The sequence below is a fragment of the Mustela putorius genome, unplaced genomic scaffold (genome assembly GCF_011764305.1).
Source record: "Mustela putorius furo isolate JIRA1106 unplaced genomic scaffold, ASM1176430v1.1 tig00000139_pilon_pilon_pilon, whole genome shotgun sequence".
Taxonomy (NCBI): Eukaryota; Metazoa; Chordata; class Mammalia; order Carnivora; family Mustelidae; genus Mustela; species Mustela putorius.
The window spans coordinates 5,285,300-5,307,656 of NW_025421293.1; the positions used below are offsets into that span (position 1 = coordinate 5,285,300).

The window sequence follows — 22,357 nt, forward strand, 5'->3', positions numbered from 1 at the left end:
ATGTCCGATACGGGGTTTGAACTCACAACCCCAAGATCAAGGGTCACGTGCTCTACCGACGGAGCCGGCCAGGCGCCCCTCTCCTTCAGGCCTTAGGAGGGCCAGGACACAGCCCGCGGAGGAAATGGAGGCAGCAGAGGCTTTGGAAGGCGGTCAGGAGAGACAGTTGCCACCTGAGGCTGAGGAAGCCCTTGCCCAAGTCCGGGGGTCCTTAGGCAGAAACCCCTCCCTCTGCAATGACGAACCACCCGCCACCAAGCTCACCCACACACGGAGGTCAACCCGGCCCCCGCATCAGGAGCAGAGGGCACGGACCCGGCCCAGCCCCTCCCTCCCGAGCCCTGGCCGGGTGAACACGCGAGTCCCCGTGCCCCGCCGTCCCCCTGTTCTCGGCCCGACGTTCCGCGGTGGCCCTCCTCCCCCCACCTGGGGCCGCTGCCCAGAGGAGGTGGCAGAAGAGAAGGACGGGGCCTGGCGTCCCACAGTAAGCCGGGGCTCCGGCCTCTGGCCCCCAGCACGGCGGCCGGCCTGCCTCCCACGCCAAGCGGCCCCCCCCCAGCCAGTGCCTCTTACCAGGCTTTGGGATGAGTCCTTGAAAAGGCCTGGAAGAGAAACGGAGAGGGGAGCATCAGGGGGGAGCCGGGGGCTCTGCAGAAAGATCTGGGGCCCACCCCACACAGGCTGCCTCAGGATGGCGTCTTAACCAGCTGCCCGGGGACTCGTTGCTCGGCTCGGCCGGATACAGTGACAGTGCGGTAGTGTGCTGTGCGGGAGGGGGCCCGGAGCCTCCTGCTGGCTCCGGGACCCCAGGCAAATCCCGTCTCCCCGTCCTCCCCTCTGGAGTGGGCTGACTGCCTCTCCCGGGGCCCGGGAGGGCAGGGAGTGGGAGCTGCAGGCAGGTCTGGAAGGAGGTGACAGGAAGGCCACCGCTCTGCTGTGGGGGCTGACGTACGGTTCCCTGCGCCCTGGCTGGCCTGCAGTCACCCTTCTGCACCTCCTGCCCCAACGCGGGACCCAGGAGGGCACCGGAGAGTGGAACAAAGCAGGACCAGATCACATGAAAGGCTCGGGGTCCCGCTCCTACGGGTCTGGCCTCCTCATCCTTCCCCTGAGTACCTGGTGACCGTGAACTTGATCTTGTCCGCCACGGCAAGGATCCTCTCCAGGTTCTGGGAGCCAAAGGTGCAGGGCTTTCGAAACGGGATTCCCGGGGGGAGCCCCTCGATGATCACCGAGCCGGGGTTACTCTTGATCCGCTTGTAGGGGACCTGGACGGGGTACTTGATGCCCAGGGCTTCTCCTGTGGAAGAGGGACAGAGCGTGTGTCGTTAGGAGACAGAGCAGGGCTGGCGTGTGGACGCGGGGGTGCACACGCCATGGGAAGGCGTGCGTGTGGGGTTGGGGGGGTAAGTGGGTGGCGTGTAGCCCCGTGGGAAGGGACGATCAGTGCGGGGCCGGGAGTTAGGGGGCGGGTCGTGCAGGGGTGCCGAGTGTGTCCACGCAGGGCTGAGGAACAGGCAGGCACATGATGCTTCGGCCATGGGGAGGACAGTGGCTCAGGTTCCTTGGTCTCTCCTCCTGGAGGATGGGACCTGTGGGCGTGGCTGGCCCTTCCCTACAACGCCTGACCCTCCGTCAGCACCCCCGGGACCCACCCCGCCTGAGGACAGACTGCGTTCGGGGTCCCTGCCGTCCGTCCAAAGGGCTCACTGAGAGCGCCATCCCCCACGTTGGCAGGGGGGATGACATGTCTTCATTATGACACGATGCAGAAATCTCCTCCCGTCTCAGCGTGAGGCGCTGATCCTTCTCTGGGCAAGAAACTGGTTTTTATCTCAAGGACACTGGGACTGGTAATACCAGACTCATTTCCCTTTTTGCTCTGGCTCCCAGGAAACTCAGAGCCTCATCTGTCATCTGTATCCACCACTTACAGAATCTCGGTGGTTTCCTAGGACCCCTGACTTCTGGCCATCATTCAAGCCTGTTTTTTTTTTTCTTTTTTTTTTTTTCATTGAGATATAATTTCCATACCATAAAGCTGAACCATTTGAACGTGTATGATCCAGGGGTTTCCAGAGCACACACGAGGTTGTTCAAGTCTCACCACTAGCTAGTTCCAGGACACATTCATCACTTCGGGGAGAAACCCTGCGGCCATCAGCGGTCTCTCCCCGACCCCGAGCCCTGGCGACTGCTCCTGCTCTGTCTTGATGGATCTGCAGCCCGTTTTTAATTCTTTATCCTGACTGTGCTACTGACGAGGTCACAGGCGATGGCTAAGAGATCCTTTTTGAGATGAAAAAATAATTGGACATGCAGGAAATTTTATACCCGTGATCCATCAACGGGAGCACCGCTGTCTCCACTTCTACCCTCTCCGCTGGCCCTTGCTACAATGACGGATGGCCTCCGTGTGGCCAAATCCAGTAGACACCCGCCCTTCTCTCGACATAGTTCGGCACAGATGGCCACGCTCCCCGCCCTGAAGCCCTCTCCTTGGTGTCTATGACCCTGTACTTTCCAGATTTCCACTCTTTCTGGTCACTCTGCTCCTGCCTGGACCTGACCTCTAGACACCAGGGCTCCTTGGCCTTGGTCTGGGTCCTCTTTTCGGCTCCTCTGCCCCCTTGGCCTAAACAGTAGACTGGATCCCCACTTGCCTATGAGTCTTTGCAAGACATGCAAGACGGCACCCATCCTCTCCCCGTCAAGCTTCCCCTCCTTGGTGAGGGCGCTGCCCCTTCTCTCCAGCTGACCGTTTGGGTGTCCACCTGTCAGGCCGATGCTCCATCCCTGTCTCTCTCGCTCGTCAGGGTGATAGGTCGCGATCACCCGGTGAGCATGTGGGGTTTCCCTGCCACAGGGATTGGATGAGGAATGGACATGTGACTCAGTGGGGGCCAATGAGAAACAAGGGAGGGGCTCAAGGAAAAATACCCTGCTCTCTGGAGAAAGCCTGTGAGACAGCCAGCCCCCTCCTTCCTTCCTCAGGGGGTAGGTGGGATAGCACAACCCACTGTGGCCATTTTGCCACCAAGAGGGAAGCCAGATTGAGACTGAAGTCCACCTGGTGGAAAGACACTAAGGATATCTCGGAACTGCTGGATCCAGCTGATCCTGAAGGCGGATCTATTGCTGGAATTTCCAGGCTGTGCGCTCTGGCTGATGATACTGCCCAGAGACAGCTGCACCAACATTCCTCCCAACCCACAGGCTCCTTCAGCGTCGCCAACACTCCCCCATGGAGAACTGGACCTATGTCCCCTCCTCTTGACCCGGGGCAGGACTTCGTAATCACCTCCACCAACAGAGGACCGTGGAGGCTCTCAAAGGTGACAGCTCCCACCTGGCTGGCAAATCCAGCCACCTTGGAGTCGCTGGGCTGGGGCTGGGGAGTCCACGTGGGGAGACAGCATGGGAACAGGGACAGAGGCCCGAGCAGCCCGGCTCTTCCCGTGCCAGCTCTTTCCCCGGCCCAGCGGTCCCACGTGAGCGAGGAGCTGTCAAGGTGACCCCAGCTTCAGCCACCTTCCGACTACGACCCCAGGACAGACTCCGAAGGACAGCCACCCCGAACCACTCCCAGACTCCTGACTCACGGACACCACGAGGAATAATAACGGCCGCTGTTCTTTAGGTGGCTCAGTTTGGCCTGGTCTGGGCTGTGGTCCTACGCGCTGAGCCGGCAGCCCACCAACACCCTTGGCTGGGGCAGCCGGAGTGTTTGTTTTTGTTACTTGAGGCCTTAAAAGCACCTGAACCACACGAGCCTGTTTTCTTCAAATCAGACTCAACGGGAGGCCTCGGCCCCCTTCGCCGTCCTGCTCCCCACCAGCTGGGCACCTCCAAGTCGATCTCTGTAGCTTGCTCCGCTCCATCCACCGTCCTCCGGCACCCCTGCCGGGGCCCGGCCAGCCTGTCGTCACTCCGGCTCCGAGCCGGTCGCCCAGCCCTGCCCTCTTGCCCCCGTTCACTTTCCCATTCACATGGGCAGCCAGGAAGACACTTTACAACTAGAGTGCCTTCTGTCGCTTGAGTCCTCCCAACGAAACACAAAAGCGAGACCATGGTTCCTTCGAAGGGCCTAGGGGACGGGGTCTGTGTCCTGGTAACCCTGTAGACAGGGCCCCGCCCCTCCAGCCCCACGTCCCCACTTCAGCCTCCGGTCCCTTCCTAGGATAAGCCCCAGGGCCTTTGCACGTGCTATTACCTTAGCTGGTCTGCCCTTCCTTCTCCGCGAGATGAACTCCTTACCCACCCTTCAGTTCTTTCTTTAAAGAGGCCTCCCTGGCTCCCTCCCTAATCCAAGTTAGTCTCTCCTGAGCAGCTCTGCTCTTTTCCTGTGAAATCGTGGAACAGACCCTTGTCGTTATCAGATTCTGTGTGTGGTGACTGAAGGGTTGTCTCACCTCCCTGGCCTACAGGGCCCAAGAGGGCAGGGCCTCTGTTTCCTTCACTGCTGTTTCCCAGTATATAGTAGGTGCACAAGAAACGTCCGTGCGTGAGTCCCTGGTTTTCCCAGAAGTGACCACGGCCCCGAGCAGGAAGTTCCCGCCTCTCCTCCCACAGCAGGCAGGTGGGCTGCCCTCCCCCCCTGCCCGGGCACCCCGGGGCTCACCGTATTTCTTATTGAACAGATCTTGGACTTGCTCCCTCAGCGTGTTGGCGATGTCGATGCGTGAGAGTCGAGCGTCATAATTCTCTGCAAAGGGAGAACCGGTTATGGGCCGGGGCTGTTAAATTCAAAGGCACTTGGGGACTTCTAAGGAATGTGATTTTCTAAGGGTGGGGAGGTCCCTCTCGGGCAATTATCAGACCCTCAGAGTGGGCCCCTCAGAGTCCCTCAGAAGGACCGTCTAGACGGAGACGTGTTTTTCCAGAAGGACGCACACAGTTGTGCCAACAGCCGTGAGTGGGGAAATGAAATTAATTGTCGGCCTTTGAAAAGACCAAAGCAGTAAATAAGCCTGGGAGATCAGAGGCCCCACGAGTGGGGCGCAGGTTCTGGGGCTCGGCGGGGCCGGTCCGAAGGGCCACCCCAGGCCACTCCCCCAGCCGGGGGGGCGTTGTCTAAGGAGCTCATGTGCCAGCCATGCCATGGGGGCCCCAGAAGGGCCCCTGACCTCGAGAGGCTGCAGCCCGGCACTGCCTGGGGACACAGAAAGGGGAGAGAAGGAGGGAGGGTCCCCAAGGCGGCTAGGGTGGGCGGGTGCGGTGAGGACCCCCGGTCTGCTGTGAGGCTATGAGGAGCCGCTGGTGGGCTGGAAGCCAGGGGGTCCCTCATGGCAGCCACGTCCAGCTGCCCGGGAGACAACAGAGAGAGCGACAGGGCAGGGAGCAGCCACCCCTCCGGGATCTGGGTACCATCTCTGGGGTACCCAGCCACCCTCCGGGGGATCTGGTACCCCCGCTCTCTGGGCTGGCCCTTCCTGTCGCTGGTCCCGCTGACCTCTCTCCCCCTCCTCAGAGCCCCAGGGACCAGCCGGGGGCCACTGGGGAACGACATGGCCTCGGGGATGCGTGGCCACCCCCTGGAGCTGCCCCCCCCAACAGGACCTCCTGCTTCTGTGTCTCCTGCCTGCCCACGCGCACGCACTGCCGCAAGCTTCTCCTACTTCCACCTTCTCCCTGCCTCTCGGCCCTTCTTGGCCCGCGATGTTCCTCCACAGAGCCGCTGCCCCTCGGGGCCCTCGCCCGTCTTTGGCTTCGGGCATCCAGGAGATGCTGACGGCCCGACACGGAGCGGGCCGGACGGACAGTGGGCCGAGTCCTGCGCCCTGCTGCCCCCCCCCACACCCTCCTGGAGCCTCTTCCTCCTGCCTCACCTGCCAGCCGGCCTCACTCAGTCCCCCAGGCCCCCGCATCGGGGGCCAGCCCCTCCCCCGACCCCCAGTCTGGCCCTCCAAACCCAAGCCAGGTCGAGGTCACGGCGCTGGGGCAGCTGACCCCATCCTGAGCTGCAACCTTACCTTGAAAACCCTGTCTCTTCAGGCTCTCGTCCACAAGAGGGTCCCCGGAATCCCTCTCTGGGGGGCGGGGGGAGGGGGAGAGAAGCCAGGGTGAGCAGCCAGCTCCTGGGTCCCCCCGGAGGGAGGTGGTGTCTGTGGGTGGGGAAACCTGACAGGGAGGGCGGCGGCGGGGGGGCGCCGGGGGGCGGGACTAGGCTAGAGGATGAGGGATGGGGCAGAGCTGGGACCCCGCCCACAGCCGGCTGGCGCCTCGGCCCGTGACCCTGCCCGGGGTACCTTGGCTGTCCGTGATGGGCTCTTTGACTCCCTCGGTGAGCAGCTCGGGCCTGGAAAACACCACGAAGGGACAATCGCTCAGGTCCCTCCGGGCCTCCCTGTACAGGCCCTCCCAGCTCTGGGGTCCCCCCCATGGCTTCCCCCCTCCACCTGAGCCCCCACACCTGTCCTGCAGACCCACGCCTGAGACTGCGGGGCTCTGAGGATCGTGCCCAGAGGGACGGCGGCCCGACCCAGACCCCGGGGACGCTGCCCACGGTGTGAAGCAGAGAAGCAGCCGGGGCTGAGCATGGGGCGAGACCTCGGAGGGGCAGGCAAGGTCCGGGGTTTCTGGGGGACACCTCAGAGCTGCCGTGTCACTCGGGAGTCGGGGCCTTGGGGACCAGCCCCGGCTTTCCGCTCACATCTGTATCTCGAGACCGCACAAGGCCCTTCCCAGATGTCTGGTGCCCTCTTGACATGCTGGAGACGTGAACCGTTCCCATCGCCGCATGTACCGGGTGAGGACACAGGCGTTGAGGAGGTGAGCGAGTGCCCAAGGCCACGCAGCAGGGAGGGGCAGGGCTCCCTCAAGGCCTGCTCTGCTCCTGACTCGCGCGGGGGACGGTGGGGGTGCCAGTCTCCACTTTCCGGGCCTCAGTTTCCCCACAAGGAGAAGGGGGAGGAGTGTGTGTGTGTGGAGGGTTCTACACGCAGCTGAGGCCTTTCCCAGCTCCTGAGGCTGTGCTCCAGGCCGGGGCTGTGCCTCCTCCCTCCTCCCTCGGGTCCTGTGAGCCCAGCTCTGGGCAGATACCCAGGTGCCAGGTGCCTGCTGCCAGGAGGGGGGGGGCGTAATGCCCTCAGAGTCTGGTCTTTGGCCTCCTTTCTAGGCCTGGTCTCCTCTGTGCCACTGCTTGGCTATCCCCATGATGGGGAGCTCATTACCTGTCCAACAGCCTCACCCACAGACCCTAGTCCAGCACATCTATCCCGCGACACCCTTCGGGAGATCTGAAGGAGTGGTTCCGCGACCTGTCCCACCGCACTGTCCCCTGTCCGCCTTCCCCTGGCCTGCGTGGCCTCCCCAATGCCCTCAGCCTGCCACAGATTCCAGACCGTGCCTCCCTCTCTTAGAGCGGACAGGCCTACCCTAGCTCGACAAGTCTGCAGGGAAAACAGGGCACTTAGAGTCAGTACCATATAGTACTATGTAATGAAGAGTTTGGTCCTTGTCCCTGTGTCCTGGGACATAACCTCTCCCCTTTGGTATTTCTCGAGGGGCAGGAATATCCGAGTTCTTATTCCTGGTGGGACCCTGAGATCACAGCTAAGTTTATGCTAACGAGGTGACTCGGGATTCTGGAACCCAGACCCGGCGGTCAGAGGACGGGGGCTTTAGGTCACCTGATGTCCGCCCACCCTCCTGATTTCTGGGGTGGGGAGGGGGCCGCAGATGGAGCTCAGTCACACAGCCAACGACCCAGGCAAGCGCGAATCCCAATAAAGACCGTGGGCACAGAAGCTCAGTGCTCGAGGGTGACATGCCCTGATACCATGGGGACCTTGACTTTCACGTCTCTGTCTGGCTGTCTTGATTACAGAACCCTTGACATAAAACTGTAACGGTAATACAGCGCTTTCCTGAGTTCTGTGAAGTGTTTTAGCTGATTACTGAGCCCCGGGACGGATTCTGAGACCGCTGCTCAGAAGCGTGGGCGGCCCAGGGAACCGTGAACTGGCAGCAGTTCCCGGTGGTCGTTACAGGAACGCGCGGCAGCACCGCACGAGCCAGAACCTTCCACCACGACTTCCCTGGGTAGCCGTCCCCATCGGTGTGAATCCACGCGTGATTTTCAACTTCCAAAGGGTTTCTTAACTTCGGAGAACTGAATGAAAGCAAGGCCCCTCTCCCCAGGAGGCACAGGAGATGTGAACTTGGCACACAGGTTCAAGGACTGGGGTAAAGAACACTTTTCGACCGGAGGTTAAGAAGGTTTAAATTGACTTTGTGCCACCCGTAACTGGTCGTGGTTGTCTGGGATATTGTTTAGAAGGACAAGGAACTCAGAAAGAGTGACCATTAGGGGCGCCTGGGTGGCTCAGTGGGTTAAGCCTCTGCCTTCGGCTCAGGTCATGATCTCAGGGTCCTGGGATCGAGCCCCGCATAGGACTCTCTGCTCAGCTGGGAGCCTGCTTCCTCCTCTCTCTTTCTCTCTGCCTGCCTCTCTGCCTACTTGTGATCTCTCTCTGTCTAATAAATAAAGAAAATACTAAAAAAATAAAAAACAAAAAAAGAAAGAAAGAGTGACTACCAGGGAGTGATGTCTCCCGTAGGTGTTACTCACACACAGGAACAAGCAGCCGACCGTTCAACACGGGTCGGAACTGCGCGGGCCAACATACAGGTATGGTTTCCTCGAAACAGGATTGTAAATGCCTTTTCTTTTCTTTATAGGTTCTTTTCACGTTTCCTTTTTCCTAGTTTCCTTTATTGTAATAATACGGTACGTTACATACATAACATATAAAAGACACGTCAATCGACTGTGTTATCGGTAAGGCTTTGGGGCAACAGTAGGTTATCAGGAGTTAAGAGGTTTTTTTCCTTCTTTGAAGATTGATTTATTTATTTTAGAGAGAAGGGAAGGGGCAGAGGGAGAGAAGGAATCTCAAGCAGACCCACCGTCAAGTGTGTAGCCCGACGTGGGGCTCGATCCCAGGACCCCGAGATCACGACCTGAGCCGAAGGCAGATGCTCAACCCACTGAGCCCCCCAGGTGCCCCTAGTCTGCTTACAGTGGACACACAATGTTATGTTCGTTTCAGGTCTAAGTGGCGAGGTTTGTGGGGAGTCAGAAGTTATATGTGAATTTTCAACTACAAAGGGGTGCGGGGGGCGGTCAGCACTCTTAACCCCCATATGGTTCTAGGGTAGATTTTAATTTATTTGTTTGATAGAGAGAGACACAGCAAGAGAGGGAACACAGGCAGGGGGAGAGGGAGAGGGAGAAGCCGGCTTCCTGCTGAGCAGAGAGCCTGATGCGGGGCTCGATCCCAGGACTCTGGGATCATGACCTGAGCCGAAGGCCCGATGCTTAACGACTGAACCACCCAGGCACCCCGGGTCAATTCTATACTTTTACAGGCTGAACTGTGTCTCCTCCAAATTTCGTACGTCAAAGCCCTGACCTCCCAGGACCTCGGAATGTGCCTGTATCTGGAGATGGGGTCTTTAAACAGGTGGTTAAAATTCAATGAGGCCAACAGAGGTGCCCTCATTCCGGGCCGGGTGCCCTTCTAAGAAGAGGAGATTAGGTCCCACGGAAAGAGACACCAGGGATGTGTGCACACGGAGAAAAGGCCACTTGAGAGGCACAGCAAAGGGGACCGGTGTCAGGAGAGGCCAAACCTGCCAGGACCTTGACCTTGGATTTCCAGCCCCCAGAACGGTAAGAAATACGTTTCTGTCGTGTGAGCCACTCCCATCCGTGACGCCTCGTTACAGAAGCCCCATCAGGCCAGTATGCGCGTGCACATGCGTATCCAGGAGATCGAGGCATATCCCTACTGAAATGGAACTCACGTGCCGCAACATTCAGTCTCAAAGTACGCCCATCCCTGGTTTTCTGTACACTCAGGCAGTCGCGGACACAGCTGTGCTTCTACCTGACCCCAGAACACTGACGTCACCCCTGCCCAAAGGCGCCGTTCTCTACAGTAGGATCAGTGACGAGAAGCTTTTTGGTGCCAAATATCCATTTAACGGTATTTTCTGCTGGTTTTTATCTTATCTTTTAATTAAAAATTTTTAAAGATTTTATTTATTCATTTGACAGACAGAGATCACAAGTAGGCAGAGAGGCAGGCAGAGAGAGAGGAGGAAGCAGCCTCCCCGCTGAGCAGAGAGCCCGATGCGGGGCTCGATCCCAGCATCCTGGGATCATGACCTGAGCCGAAGGCAGAGGCTTAACCCACTGAGCCACCCAGGTGCCGCATGGTTTTTATTTTTTTAATTCAATTTCATTTTTCTGCTGGATTTTAAAATGAGAAATAACAAAATACACGAAGGACCCAACTCTCTCAGAATCACCCAGCGAGGCCACCCCCTTCCCCCACCAAACACCGCGCCCAGCAAAAGCTCATCGCGTTCTCCTATGTGAGCTCTTGTCCTTGCCTGGCTTTCCCGGAGGCTGGAGTCGGTGAAACTTACTCCTCAAAACGGATCTATTTTTAAAGACATGAGCTCCTCATCCAGGTAACCACACGAACGAATCTCAAAAGCTAAGTGAGAGAAGCCAACTCAAAAGGCAGCAGCCGAATCATGGCACCTGTAGAACGTTCTGGAAAAGGCAAAGCGACGGCAGAAGAGAGATCGGCGGTCGCCAAGGGACACAAGGCAAGGTTTTGGGGGGACAGGGCTGTCTGGTCTCTTTTCTTCTTTTTTAAATTAAATTAGATTTTTATTGATTTATTTTTGATCATGTTATGTTAGTCACCGTACGGTACATCATGAGACCAGCTCGTATCTTCAGGGCGGTGGCAGTTATAGGACGCATGAGCTCGCCAATGTTTAAACAGGTATGTGTACACCTAAAACTGGGGAGTTTTACTGAATGTCATTAAATAAACCCGATGTTAGGGGAAAAAAAAAAGCTATCTTGATGGGGTACTTCGAGCGTGCCAGGCCCTTCGCTGAGCCGTGACCCCACTGTCAATCCGGGACGTGCTACAGTGCTCCCCAGTTAACAGCCCCTGAGAGCAAGCCGCCCAAGGTCACAGGGAAGAGCGGGAGGTCCGGACTCAGACCCAGGAGGTGGCCTCTCGAGTCCACCAGAGAGTCACCGGGCTGACCCTCCTCCCTTTCTTAGTATAAAGCGGTGTGAAAAATGCTCGTGAGCACAGGAGAGGGAAGCTGCGTCTTCACTGACTGATGAGAGAAAGGTCAGCCCATGAGGCTATGCGTGAGCTTGGCTCCTGCCGCCAAGCCGCCCGAGAGCTCCTGATTCTTGGTCTGGAGGACAGATGAGGCAGGCGGCCCCCATGTGGCATGTCCCCCCTGAATCTGGATGTTCAGGACATTCCGCTCCCAACGTCCTGTCCCCGCCCCAGCCTCTCCCCTGAGCGGGGGGTGAGGAGGTGAGTCCCATTATCCACCTGCCATCTCCTGCCACCCCCGGAAGGCCCCGAGCGCCGCGGGCACAACAGACATCTGGCCCCACTCGGGATCGTGGCCTTCTCCTGCACCCCCCATCTCAGAGAATGGCATCACTGCCGCCCCGGGTGCTCAGCCTCGACCCCGAGCCATTCGGACCCCCCATTCTTGCACACCCCACGTCCGATGCATCAGCGCATCCTGACAGCCCATCTTCCGAACACGGCCTGAAAGTGACTTCTCACCGAGCCGCCGGCCTATCCCTGGGGCCAGCGCAAAGCCTCCTCCTTGGTCCTTGCTTCCGTCCTGCCCACAACCCCAAGGTCCCCTTCTATCTCACAGCAAGAGGAAAAAAAAAAGAGAGACCAGATCATGTCATAGTCTCTTTGGAATCTTTCAGTGAGTTCTCATTAAATGGAAAATAAAATCCAAAGTCTTTCAGCCAGGCCGAGACCCTCCGTGATCGCAACCCTGCTCCCTCCTGGGCTTTACCGCCCTGCCCTCACTCACTGGGCACAGCCATACCAGTGTATCACGGGCCTTCAAACACGCAACCATGTCCCCTGCCCCAGGGCCTTTGCACCTGCTCTTCCCGCTGCCTAAATGCTCTCTCACCAGATATCGGCATGCCTCGCAACCTTAGATAGGTTCCTCCTGCCCCTCTCTGCCCCCAGACCCCAGGTTCTAGCATTTCTCTCTCCCTGACATTATATGGTAGTCTTAGCCCACAAAACGGGCCAACTCAAGACGTGCATTATTTGAGTCTTCTGGAGCACCTTCATTCTTGTTCCTCCTGGTGCAAACCAGGGCCTCGGGGGACAGCACTCTGCCCCAAGCCCCATCACCCGCCATGAAGGTATGCCACGAATCTCCCAATTTGGGGGCCATCGCCGTCAGCAGCACCCCGGTGCCCCCCGCCCTGGATACCCACACACGCCCAGAGAACGTGCAGAACGGTCCAGGAGAGGTAGCTGGCTGGCAGATACCCATTCCACGTGGAGACACACGGGCACGTTGCTTTGGGTCTGGCAGGCCCGGGCAAGGTCCGGGCAACCTCCCGCTGGCCCAACTGGGGCCAAACCCTCCCTAACACCCCACTGTTCCGAAACACCGTAAGAGCCTGCCCCGATGTGAAGACCAAGATGGCGCTCTGGCGCTCTCCCCACCCCCGGCACTGGACCTGTCCCCCACCGCGGACACAGCCAGGCCTCACCTCTTGATGACAAACTGGATGCTGTTGCTCGCCTCCAGGATCTTCCGGAGCTTGGCGATCCCAAAGCAGTTGGGCCTGCGGAGGGAGATGCCTTCAGGCAGCCCCACCACAAACAGCTCCTCTGGGTACATCAGGAACTTGGAGTAGGGCACCTTGACGGGCTCCGAGATGCCAATGGCCTTGGCTGCGGAGACACGGCTGCTGTAGGGCCATCTGGGACCACGGGGGCCACGAGCCCCGGCTCCAGCCTCCCGCGTCGGCGGGGGTGGGGGTGGGGGTGGGGAAGCAGGTGGCAGGGCTCCCTCGAGAGTCAGTGCTGAGTTGACCACCCCCCAAACCCTGAGAGGTGGGTACCGTGGCCCCAGCCTGCGGGCAAGAGACCGGGAGTTCAGACGGCATGGGACACGAGGACGCAGGGGTTTCGGGAGACGGGAGAACGGGCGTGAAGCCTCCGGCCAGTGCCCAGCAAACCACTGGGGCCTAATAAAAGAACAGCCTCCCCTGCCTGCCCCACCCCCATCCTCGTTCCCGGACTCTCGAGTGGGAAAGGTCTTGCTGGGTAGGTGTCCTCCTGAGGACCCCGAAGGAGAGTGTCCGTGAGGACGGAGGGGCAGCTACGGCAGTGGACAGAACAGGTTCTCCAACCCGAGGCCAAGGCCGACCGGGAGCGCACAGGTGGCAAAGGCCAGGGGCCGCGTGGCAGGAGGAATGGTTTCCCCGGGAGTCCCCATCCCCTTCCCGGTGCGCCCTGGCCCCTCCGTCTCCTCCCTGCCTCGAGGGCAGGGAACAGGAGGGACCCGAAGTCCCTCGGCACACGGGGCCGCTGCAGGGTGGGTGCGCTGCCCGGGGCCCCGGCCGGCTCCTGGCTCACCGTATCGCGTGTTGAAAAGCAGTTCCACCTGCTTCCGTAAGGGCCGGATCACGTCTCCGTGGCTGTCTGGAAGGCAAAAGGCAGCCTGCTGGGCCTCCCCGGGGGCAGCGGGACCCCGCTTCGCAGCTCATGTCCCAGCTCTGCCGGCACCAAGAATGACCCTGCATTGGGACCTTGGAATGCGGGAAGGCCGGGGCCGTGGTGATAGCAGGAAAGCTACTTCCTCAGAAATGGCACCCCCGGACGGGTCCACAATTTCTGAACTCAACTGTCTGCTTCTAAAGCCAGGTCTACGGTGTAAAGATGTGGAAGATTCTGCTGCCTAAGCAGAACCACACATCTTTCGAAGCGCGTAAGTCATTCTAGACCAGCTCAGGGAGTGACTCGGCTAGTGGGTGAACAGCACGCCGGCACAGAGTACGCTGCCACCAGGTGGCGGTGGGACGTTTCAACCTCCCCCACACGGAGGTCGGGCCGGGGTTTAGGGAAAGGACCTTCTCTCCTTGCACACTCACTCCCATTCCGTCCCAGGGGCAGGTACTCCCAAGAGGAAAGAGACCCATCCCCGCTTTGATCTCTCCTCCTGCACAACTCTCGCTCAGCGGGAAGGGAAGGAGCGCTGTTCCTGAGAATGAGCAGGGCTGTTGGACACAAAGCCAATTTTGCGCTTCCCGGCCTCAATGCAACTTGCTCGGACTCCAGACTTAAAACCTTTGTGCAGCGGGTGCGTGTCTAAAAATAAAGATGGGAAATGCCCTGGATTTCCCTTAACCAGAACGAGCTGCGTGTGCCTCTGACCAGGTGTCTCCTCGTTCTAGAACACGGGTCTATCAGCCTCCTCCCACTCTGGGCAGCCCACAGGACGCCCACCTGCAAACGGGGGGCTGGGGAGTGATGGCGTGGACAGAACCAGAAACACCGGGGAGAGGAAGAGTTTGGGGGGGGAGGACAGATGGGGTGATAGGATGGAAGGAAATGGACGGCGCCTCACCCTCCACAGGCCGCTCCTCGGGCCGCGGGTCCTCGCTGGGGCCTTTCTCTGAAAGAGAACAGAGGATGCCAGGAAGCCACGGGCATGGTCTCCGGGCCCTGTGCCGCAAAGGTCAAGCCGAACCGTGGGGTGCAGCAGGCTGACTCTGGGGCAGAGCACAGCGGGCCCCCCCCGGATGGGGTCAGGGACCTTGATGCTGTACGGGCACCCCCACCCCTGTCTTCACACAGAGAGGCCAAGTTCAGAGCCACGTGTCCAAGCACGTTCGGTTCATACCCTCTGGAGACCAGACGCGTGTCGGTCGGGGCTTCTTGCCGCGTGCAAGGCTCTGCCCGCGACACGAGGACATGCGGGGACAAGGCAAAGCCCTCTCCTCCTGCTGTGACACGTGACACCAGATCGGACCCGGACGGCCAGTCAGCAGGGATGCCGCGAACAAAGACGGTTCGGTGAAGGGAGAGCAATTGGGCGCAGGCGCACGGAGCTACCCCAGGTCAGGGCGTCCGCGGGGCTCTCTGATGCGATGACACGGACTTTCGCCTGAGCTCCGAGCAACAGACCCATCCTTGTCCCCAGACAGCTAGGACATGGCACGTCCACAAGGAAGGGGAGTACTGAAGTTATATGGGGGTGGGGACCTGTGCTAGCCTGTTGTTGAGGGAGAGGAGGGAAGGCTTCCTGGAGGAGGTGAGCACCTGGGCTGGAGGTGAGGGTCTAGAAAAGCAGTGGGGGAGAGGGACTCAGGCAGGGAGGGAGGCATAACGTGGGGGGCCGTGGCAACAGCCTCGCTCCACCGCCTCCCTCCGCAGCAGCTCTTTATGGCCAGGGCTGGGCCCAGGAAGGCCTCGAGGGCTGGTCAGCACTTGAAACCACCGGGAGGGGCTCTAACCGGGGACGCTCGCTGCCACTGTGTCTAAGCACCTCCGAGGGCCCGTTTCAGCCCAGGACGGGCAGCCGAGCTAGAGGGCAGCAGGTCAGGCAGAGCCCAGGTCTGCCAGACTCCCGGCCGCCGGCCCGCGCCCATGTGCTCTCCTGCCACCTCCTGGAGGGCGCACGTGGGGACAAGGGAGACGAGGCACGGTCCCCTGTCCCAGGCGGGATGGTGAGCCGGAAGGAAAGGCGCTGATCCCGGGTGAGCTGCCGGGAGTCCACAATCACTCAGGACGGAGGGAAAAATGAGCCTGTACCTGTACCCCAGACAAGCCTGAGGCTTGGGGCACAACGTAGAAGGCGCTGGAAGGTTCTGGAGGGCAGGAGAGGACCCGCCCCCTCCATTCCCTCCAAATCCAGGTATCCTCGGCCCCACGAAGGAGGGGCTTCTGTAGGGCTGGGGCCACTGCTGAGTGGGGGGCTGTGACCCATGTGCTTTGGGGTCCCAAATTCCAAACGTGGGGAACCTGCCAGATTCTCCACCCAGACGCAGGGGGCTGGGCTATTCACCGGCTCGCCACGCCCCCATTTTCCACTGTTGCGTAAGTGGCGACACCCTCCAGACACGACCGAGGGCACGCCAAGGACCCCTGTGCTCTAGAGACGCCCACGGCCTCTGGGAAGGGAGGGAGGGACAATGTGTGCCCGACCGTAGCCACATGCATCCGCACACGTGCAGAAAAAGGACACAGGAAGGCCAAAGGACGCGAACCGGGCAGCGGCTCCAGGAGGGGGCGGGGAGCGCCTCCCGGCTGGGTCGCCGGGCCCTGCATCATTTATTTTATAATGCACACGTGTCAGCACATGCACACACACACCCCGTTCTAATCCACGGTGGTTCAGCATCTTCCTACTCCGTCCGTTTCGAGTGCGGTGCTGGGAAAGGCACCTCAGTCGGGCCGTCAGCAAACCCGAGCTCCAGCCCAAGGCTGGGTGCCACTGGGGAGGTGGACGGGCCAGACGGGACCTCAGGTTCCCACTCTCTGTCCCGCCAAAGAGGAGAAGCCATTCCCGTAGGTCTGCTGGTCTGTGGCCGCCCAGCCCCCTGCGATCCGGACGGAGACGGACACATGTGATCCTCTCTAAGGGGCACTGCGACCTGGGCGGCCAGGCCCCTCTGTCAGCTCATCCCGAGCCTCGGGTCACCCCACTGCTCCACAGACTGTCATCAAGTCCGGTCCCGTCCAGCCCAACGAGAACAGTCTTTCTTCACGACCACGGTATCAGAAGCCCATCCTGACCCACGGAGCAGACGAAGAGACACGCCCCTTCACCTCCCAGAGCGACGGTTCCAGCACTTTCTTCCGTCTTCCTGTGCTTTCCACAGCTGCCAACAGAGCAGCCCAGCGCCTTCACCGGCTCCCCACTCGCTGCCGATTTTGGGGGGCTGCCGGAAGTCCGTCAGGGGGATGCCACCAACAGGTCCCCGTCCCTTGTTACCAGTGACGTGGTCGCAAAGTCCTCCGTGCAGAAGACGCTGTCCAGGTTTCAGGTCATTTCCAAGGACCGGACCCCGGGGACTCCCAGGGGTGCTCGTTCTGACCCCTTGTCACGTTGACCCATTTCTGGAAAAAGCAACTGTGCACACTGCCTCCTCACCAGCACCAGGAGGGCATCCCTTTCCCAACACACACAGCAGAGGTCCCTCCCCATTCAGGGGTTCAGAAGAGGTGTCCCCTTCCTGTTCCCGAGGCTGTGCGTCGTCACGAGGCCCGGCGGTCTCTTCTGCGCGCGACTGTCCATCCGTGTTGCCGCGGACCCCGGGTTACCCCACTCGGGTCCCCTTCTGGGGCGACTCCTGTCCCACAACCAATCGAGGATATCCCAGGTCAACTCCGAACAACGCCAAGGGCCCGATCTGGCCGCGGAGCTTCCCACGGGGTCGGCAGAGGCTGTCGGTGGGGCCGGGACATGCCTCCGCCTCTCAGCTCCCCACGCACCCATCCTCTATTACGTAGATGCTGAGCCTAAGGGCAGCCCCTGGGAACCCCCCCACCTGTTAAACGCCAGCTCCGAGCCTGTTCCCTGGGGAGCTCTACCTATACGACATGTGTCCTCGGGCTGTGAATTTTTCCTGCGGGTTCCAGGCCAGCGTTCTGGTCTCTGAAGGCCACGGTAACGTTATTCTTGGGTGCACCGCCTGTCCTCTCGTGAGGCACCTGCCAGGGCAGAATCTTGCCGCCTGAACTACCTTTCCCCGACTGACTGATCCATAAAACAGGAAGGACCGAGTCCCCTCCTGGGACACCGTGGGAAAGCTCCCCAGAGGAGGCTGGGGTCCCCGTGGTCCCCGCTTCTCCAGCTGGCCTGCGATCGGCCCCAGATCCTGGGGTCCCACGAGCCGACGATGAATGAGTCTCTTCTCACGGTTTGGCCGTCCGTGTGGACACTGAATCCAGAACCAAACCCGGAACGGGCACGGGCTCTGGCCGTCTGCAGATTGGACAGACCCTCCTCCGGAAGTCGGTTTTCCACGGGCGTCGGCTCAGACTCTGTCCCCCGCGACCTCTCCGGTGCTGTAGGTGGGGGACCACAGCCCGCGGACCCCCACACATCACCTCACTGGGCGGGACTCCCGGGTCCTCTTCCTGCTCTTGTTTCCGGAACATTTCCCCACCAGACGGGAGCAGACGAGGAGCAGAGACATTCCGCTTTCACTCCGCCGCCAGCAAACACGGCGCCACTGGGCTGGGCCGGTAGAAAACCTTCCATTTTTCCAGTCGTGAGTCTATTTTTGGTGTGTGTGTGTGGGGGGGTATGGATTTCTCAAGTGCAGCAAAGCACGCAGAAGACTATCATAATAAACACCCAGGAGCCCACCGGCCGGAAGGAGTGTGTTATTAGCGTCTGGTCATTTCTGCATCTGATTTTTTTTTTTTTTTTTGGCACCTGATTTTTTAATGAAACATGCAACAATACTGTTTTGATGTTTCCAAACTTCCATCAATGCTGTCATTCCTGCCTCCTGTTTCTGAGACCTCTTGGCCCTGTTTGTTTAATTTTACTGTTTTCAGAATAATCTCTTCGCCCACGTGGGGCTCGAACGCATGGCCCCGAGATCAGGAGTCCCACGCTCCATGAACTGAGCCAGCCAGGCGCCCCTGCGCTGGTCATTTAAACGCCGCCTGCTGTATGCTTCTGAATGCTATCCCCGGGCACCCCCGTTTTCTGCTCCCAATCGGGCCCACGTCGAATATCGCGCACACGGGAAACAAACAGAAGCCAGTCCAGTCCCCATCTTTGAGTTTCGTGGCCTGGCCCTGCTGGCATCCTGTATTTACAAAGCTTTACAAGTTTTAATTATTTGAATACTAACGTCATTTTCTAGCCTCTCTGTGAACCTTATGTCCCATACGTAACATAGCATCCGTCTTCAGGATAACCAACTTCTAAGAAATATCACCTAGTGATATTGACCGAGCGGCTTGATCAATTGTGTGTCCAACTTTTTGATTTTCGGTTCAGATCAGGATCTCAGGATCGAGCCCCACGTCGGGCTCTGCGCTCAGCATGGCATCTGCTCGAGATTCTCTTTCTCCCTCTGCCCCTCCCTACATGGTGGTTCACACTCTCTCTCAAATAATCTATTTTTTTTTTTTTAAGATTTTACTTATTTGTTTGAAAGAGAGAGAGGGAACACAAGCAGAGGGAGTGGGAGAAGGAGAAGCAGAATTCTCGCTGAGCAGGGAGCCCGACATCGGGCTCAATCCCAGGATCCTGACGGAGCCACCCAGGTGCTGCTCAAAGAAATAATCTTAAAAAAAAAAAAGACCTTTACCTATAATTCTTTTATTATCCATGATAAATACAGAATATCTGTTGACAATGGCTGGAGATGGGAGCTGGGCACCTGAAAGCTACTGGTTTCAATTCTACGTGTTTTTGAACATTTCCAAAATGAATTTAAAAACACAAGACCTAGAGAAGCCCACACCTCCCCTGCCGCTATCTACCTGCTGGGCCAGTCCTCTTGGCTAGGATACTGCAATAGTCTGTTCCTGTCTTTGTCCTCTGTCCCCTGCGGTTTATCCTGAACCCCATGATCGGAGTAAACATGGTTAAAATGTCACTCATTAGCTCCAACCACCATCCACCCTGTGAGGAGGCTTCTGTCTCCACGGAGTCATGCTCCCATTCTTTCCTTTGACATGCTTGCCCTGCATAACCTACACCATCACCCACCTGCCTCCCCGACCTCGCTTTCCCCACCTCACTCTGCGCTAGCCACCCCGGCCACCTTGCTTCTCTTCGGACATGCCGGGCACAACTGACCACAGGGCCTTTGCACACGCTATTCCTGCCGCCTGCAAAGCTCTTTCCTGACATCCAATGGCTCCCACCACCTTCAGGTCTTTGCTCCAAAGTCACTTTTTCAGTGAGGTCCTCTCTGACTCCCTAAGTCCTATAATAACAACTGTACCCCCGGCCCTCACGCCTCCCCCTTCTGGCTTTGTGCCCCCCACTGCACTTACCACCCTGACTTTTCTCTTTCACCTCTTGATTTGCTTACTCTGTCTCCCTGCACTAGAAGCACATGGACCTTGGTTGTCTGGTATACTGCTCTGGCCCCGGCACCTCAGACAGGACCTCCTGGAACACAGTAGGTGCTCAGTAAACAGTCACTGAATAATAGAACAAGTTAATTCACATGGGGATTCCTGGGCAAGATGCAGAAGCCAGACTTTATATAAACCAAGCCGACTGCAAGTTTCCAGAGAGGAACCCAGCCTGCGCGGGGAGTCAGGCACACACTGGGTTTTCCCTGGGGGTGTCCTGGCCCACCCCGTCTCCCTGTGATACCCCTGGGAGGTGGGCCCCCAGTCCATTTCTTACCAGTCAGCATCTCCATCCCGTAACCAGAATCTTCTGAGGGCAGATGCCCAGGCATTGAGTCTGTCATCTCCTCAGAGGTGGGCGAAGGGTCTGGAGACAAAAATGACCCCAGCATCTTCTGCCTGTCCCACCCCGTCATGGTCCCTTGGGGACCCCTAGCCCCACGTGCCCGCGGAGGGGGACCCTTCAGGAAGCCGTGCCCCTGGAACTCTGGGAGGGCAGCTTTAGTGACCAGCTGTGTCAGAGGCCTGGCGGGGGCCCGAGGGGGTGTGGGACCCCACACTGAGCCTCCGGGGACCACGTCCACCCTGTTTTTCACAGACGTGGACACCGAGGCTCCCGGGCCTTCAAGTCTGACCCTCCTATTCCCATACCTCTTCTCCTCCCCCTGCCTTCTAAATCCCAGGGGAGCCAGGCCTGAGAGGGCAGGCTGTGCGTGTAGGGGGCACCTTTAAGAAGGCTGGAGCCAACAGACGGGACCGTCAGCACAGAGGGGAGACACAGCTGCAAAGAGGGTATGCCGGACCCCACCGCTCTCGGGACTGACTAGAGACCCCTTCTTGGCCCCGGGGAGACAGAGGTGATAGCCCAGGAGGGGACATGGTGGTTCTGGTCAGCCCGGGGGCGGGAGGTGCTTGGTTCCTGGAGGTCCATGCAGGGCACCCTTCAGACACCGGTCCCTTACCTGGGACGGTGACCTGAATAATATCTAGATCCTCTGGCTCAATTTTAATGGGCCTCAGCCCACTCAGCTCCCCAGAAGTTCCTGTGAGGCGGGAATGAGGGATCCAGTTAGGTGCAGGCATACGCTTGGCTGGGCAAAGCAAACCATTCTAGAACATTCTTCCATCCACAACTTATTCGTAACGCCCCAGGAAGTCATGCCGGCCCCGAGTTCCTGCCCAGCCCAGGAGTGGAGGGTCATCAGGCAAGCTCTGAGACCCACTGGCAAACAGGGGTGACACCGGAATCCAGGTGCCCCGACTCCCCCACAATGCCACCCACACCCTGCCTGGCCCTCCAGCCCCGCAGTGAGCTCCCAGGATGCTCAGAGGCCTGGGGCGCGGGGGGCAGGGACGGACAGTGTAACTCATCGGTACTGCGGGCGCATGGTCTGAGCTTGGCTCCCTCCTCCCCAAGGCTGCGGGGAGGGGAGACAGCGGGTGCTGGAGGATGCCCTCTCACCGCAGGACACACAGAGCGGGGTCCTGCTCCTCCTCACCTGGCCCACAGTCTTCAGAGACACCGTTCTTGTCTGACCTGTGGGAAGGAAGGAGACCGTGCATCAGCCCCAGCCCCCTCCTCCAGGCAGCCGGGCGCCCACGGGGGCTGCCAGCTCCACAGCCCCCGCCCTGGACCATGTTCACCCCCCTGGGGTCCACAAGACAGTCCTCCCTACAGGAAAGATGCCCAGGGTGGGGGTCTCCCAGGCCAGCAGTCACCCGCTGCCCCAGCCGAGATGCTCCGTATCCTGGGGTACGGGGTCTGGGTGTCCACCTTCCCCACCAGCTGGGAGCGCCTGCGGCCCGGCTTGGGCCAGAGCGGGAGCCCCACAGCTGAGCACAGTGCGGGTCGATCGGTGCTTGCAGGGGGCGGATTGAGAGCGGAGGGGGTACAGCCTGGAGGCGCTACCGAAGCCTGGGAGGAGGGGTAGGTAGCAAAGGAGGCAGGGCCCCGGACGGATGATCCAGTGAATTCACAGAGCACTGCTGGGGAGCCCCGGGCTGGGCTTGGGGCTTCTGGAATAAATGGGCCGTGCCCAGCCCCCAGGAGCCCAGAGCCTGGGTGGGGGGACACTGGCGGACAGTGGTGACCAGGCCATGAGCGGAGTGCAAAAGCCTTGTCCACTCGCAGGGCAGACGCCCGACCTAGTCCGGGGGCCAGGGAAGGCCTCCGAGACACGAGGCAACATCTGGCGAGATCCTGAGCGGGGACAGAGCTCTCCAGGTGGAAAAAAAGTCGGCAGAGACTCTGTTCTCCTGTCCCTTCGGGTTCTCCTCGGCCCGCAGCCGGGGAGGACACAAGGGTGTGTATGTCGGGGGCGGGGGTGTCTGTGCGGAATGACCCTGTGCTTACACACGGCGAGTGGGTGTCCGCAGCCTCTAGGCACGGCATCCTCTCGCCAGCCCCAGGCCTGGGG

The 22,357-nt window shown here is 59.6% G+C and overlaps 1 protein-coding gene across 3 annotated transcripts in view; it reads right to left on the reverse strand.

Moving 5' to 3' along the window:
- Positions 1-22,357, reverse strand: part of GTF2IRD1 (GTF2I repeat domain containing 1) — a 96,372-nt gene that overhangs the window by 23,630 nt on the left and 50,385 nt on the right. For 2 of the 3 annotated variants that reach the window (XM_045074942.1, XM_045074943.1), the window contains exons 12-22: positions 21,440-21,477; positions 20,903-20,983; positions 20,218-20,307; positions 14,455-14,502; positions 13,464-13,529; positions 12,593-12,776; positions 6,249-6,298; positions 5,973-6,029; positions 4,622-4,705; positions 1,117-1,300; positions 574-602 (exon numbers count right to left, since the gene is read on the reverse strand). In XM_045074942.1, coding sequence (XP_044930877.1) covers positions 574-602; positions 1,117-1,300; positions 4,622-4,705; positions 5,973-6,029; positions 6,249-6,298; positions 12,593-12,776; positions 13,464-13,529; positions 14,455-14,502; positions 20,218-20,307; positions 20,903-20,983; positions 21,440-21,477 — 911 coding nt within the window. The remainder of the gene's footprint in view (positions 1-573; positions 603-1,116; positions 1,301-4,621; positions 4,706-5,972; positions 6,030-6,248; positions 6,299-12,592; positions 12,777-13,463; positions 13,530-14,454; positions 14,503-20,217; positions 20,308-20,902; positions 20,984-21,439; positions 21,478-22,357) is intronic. The other variant, XM_045074944.1, reaches the window with a different exon arrangement.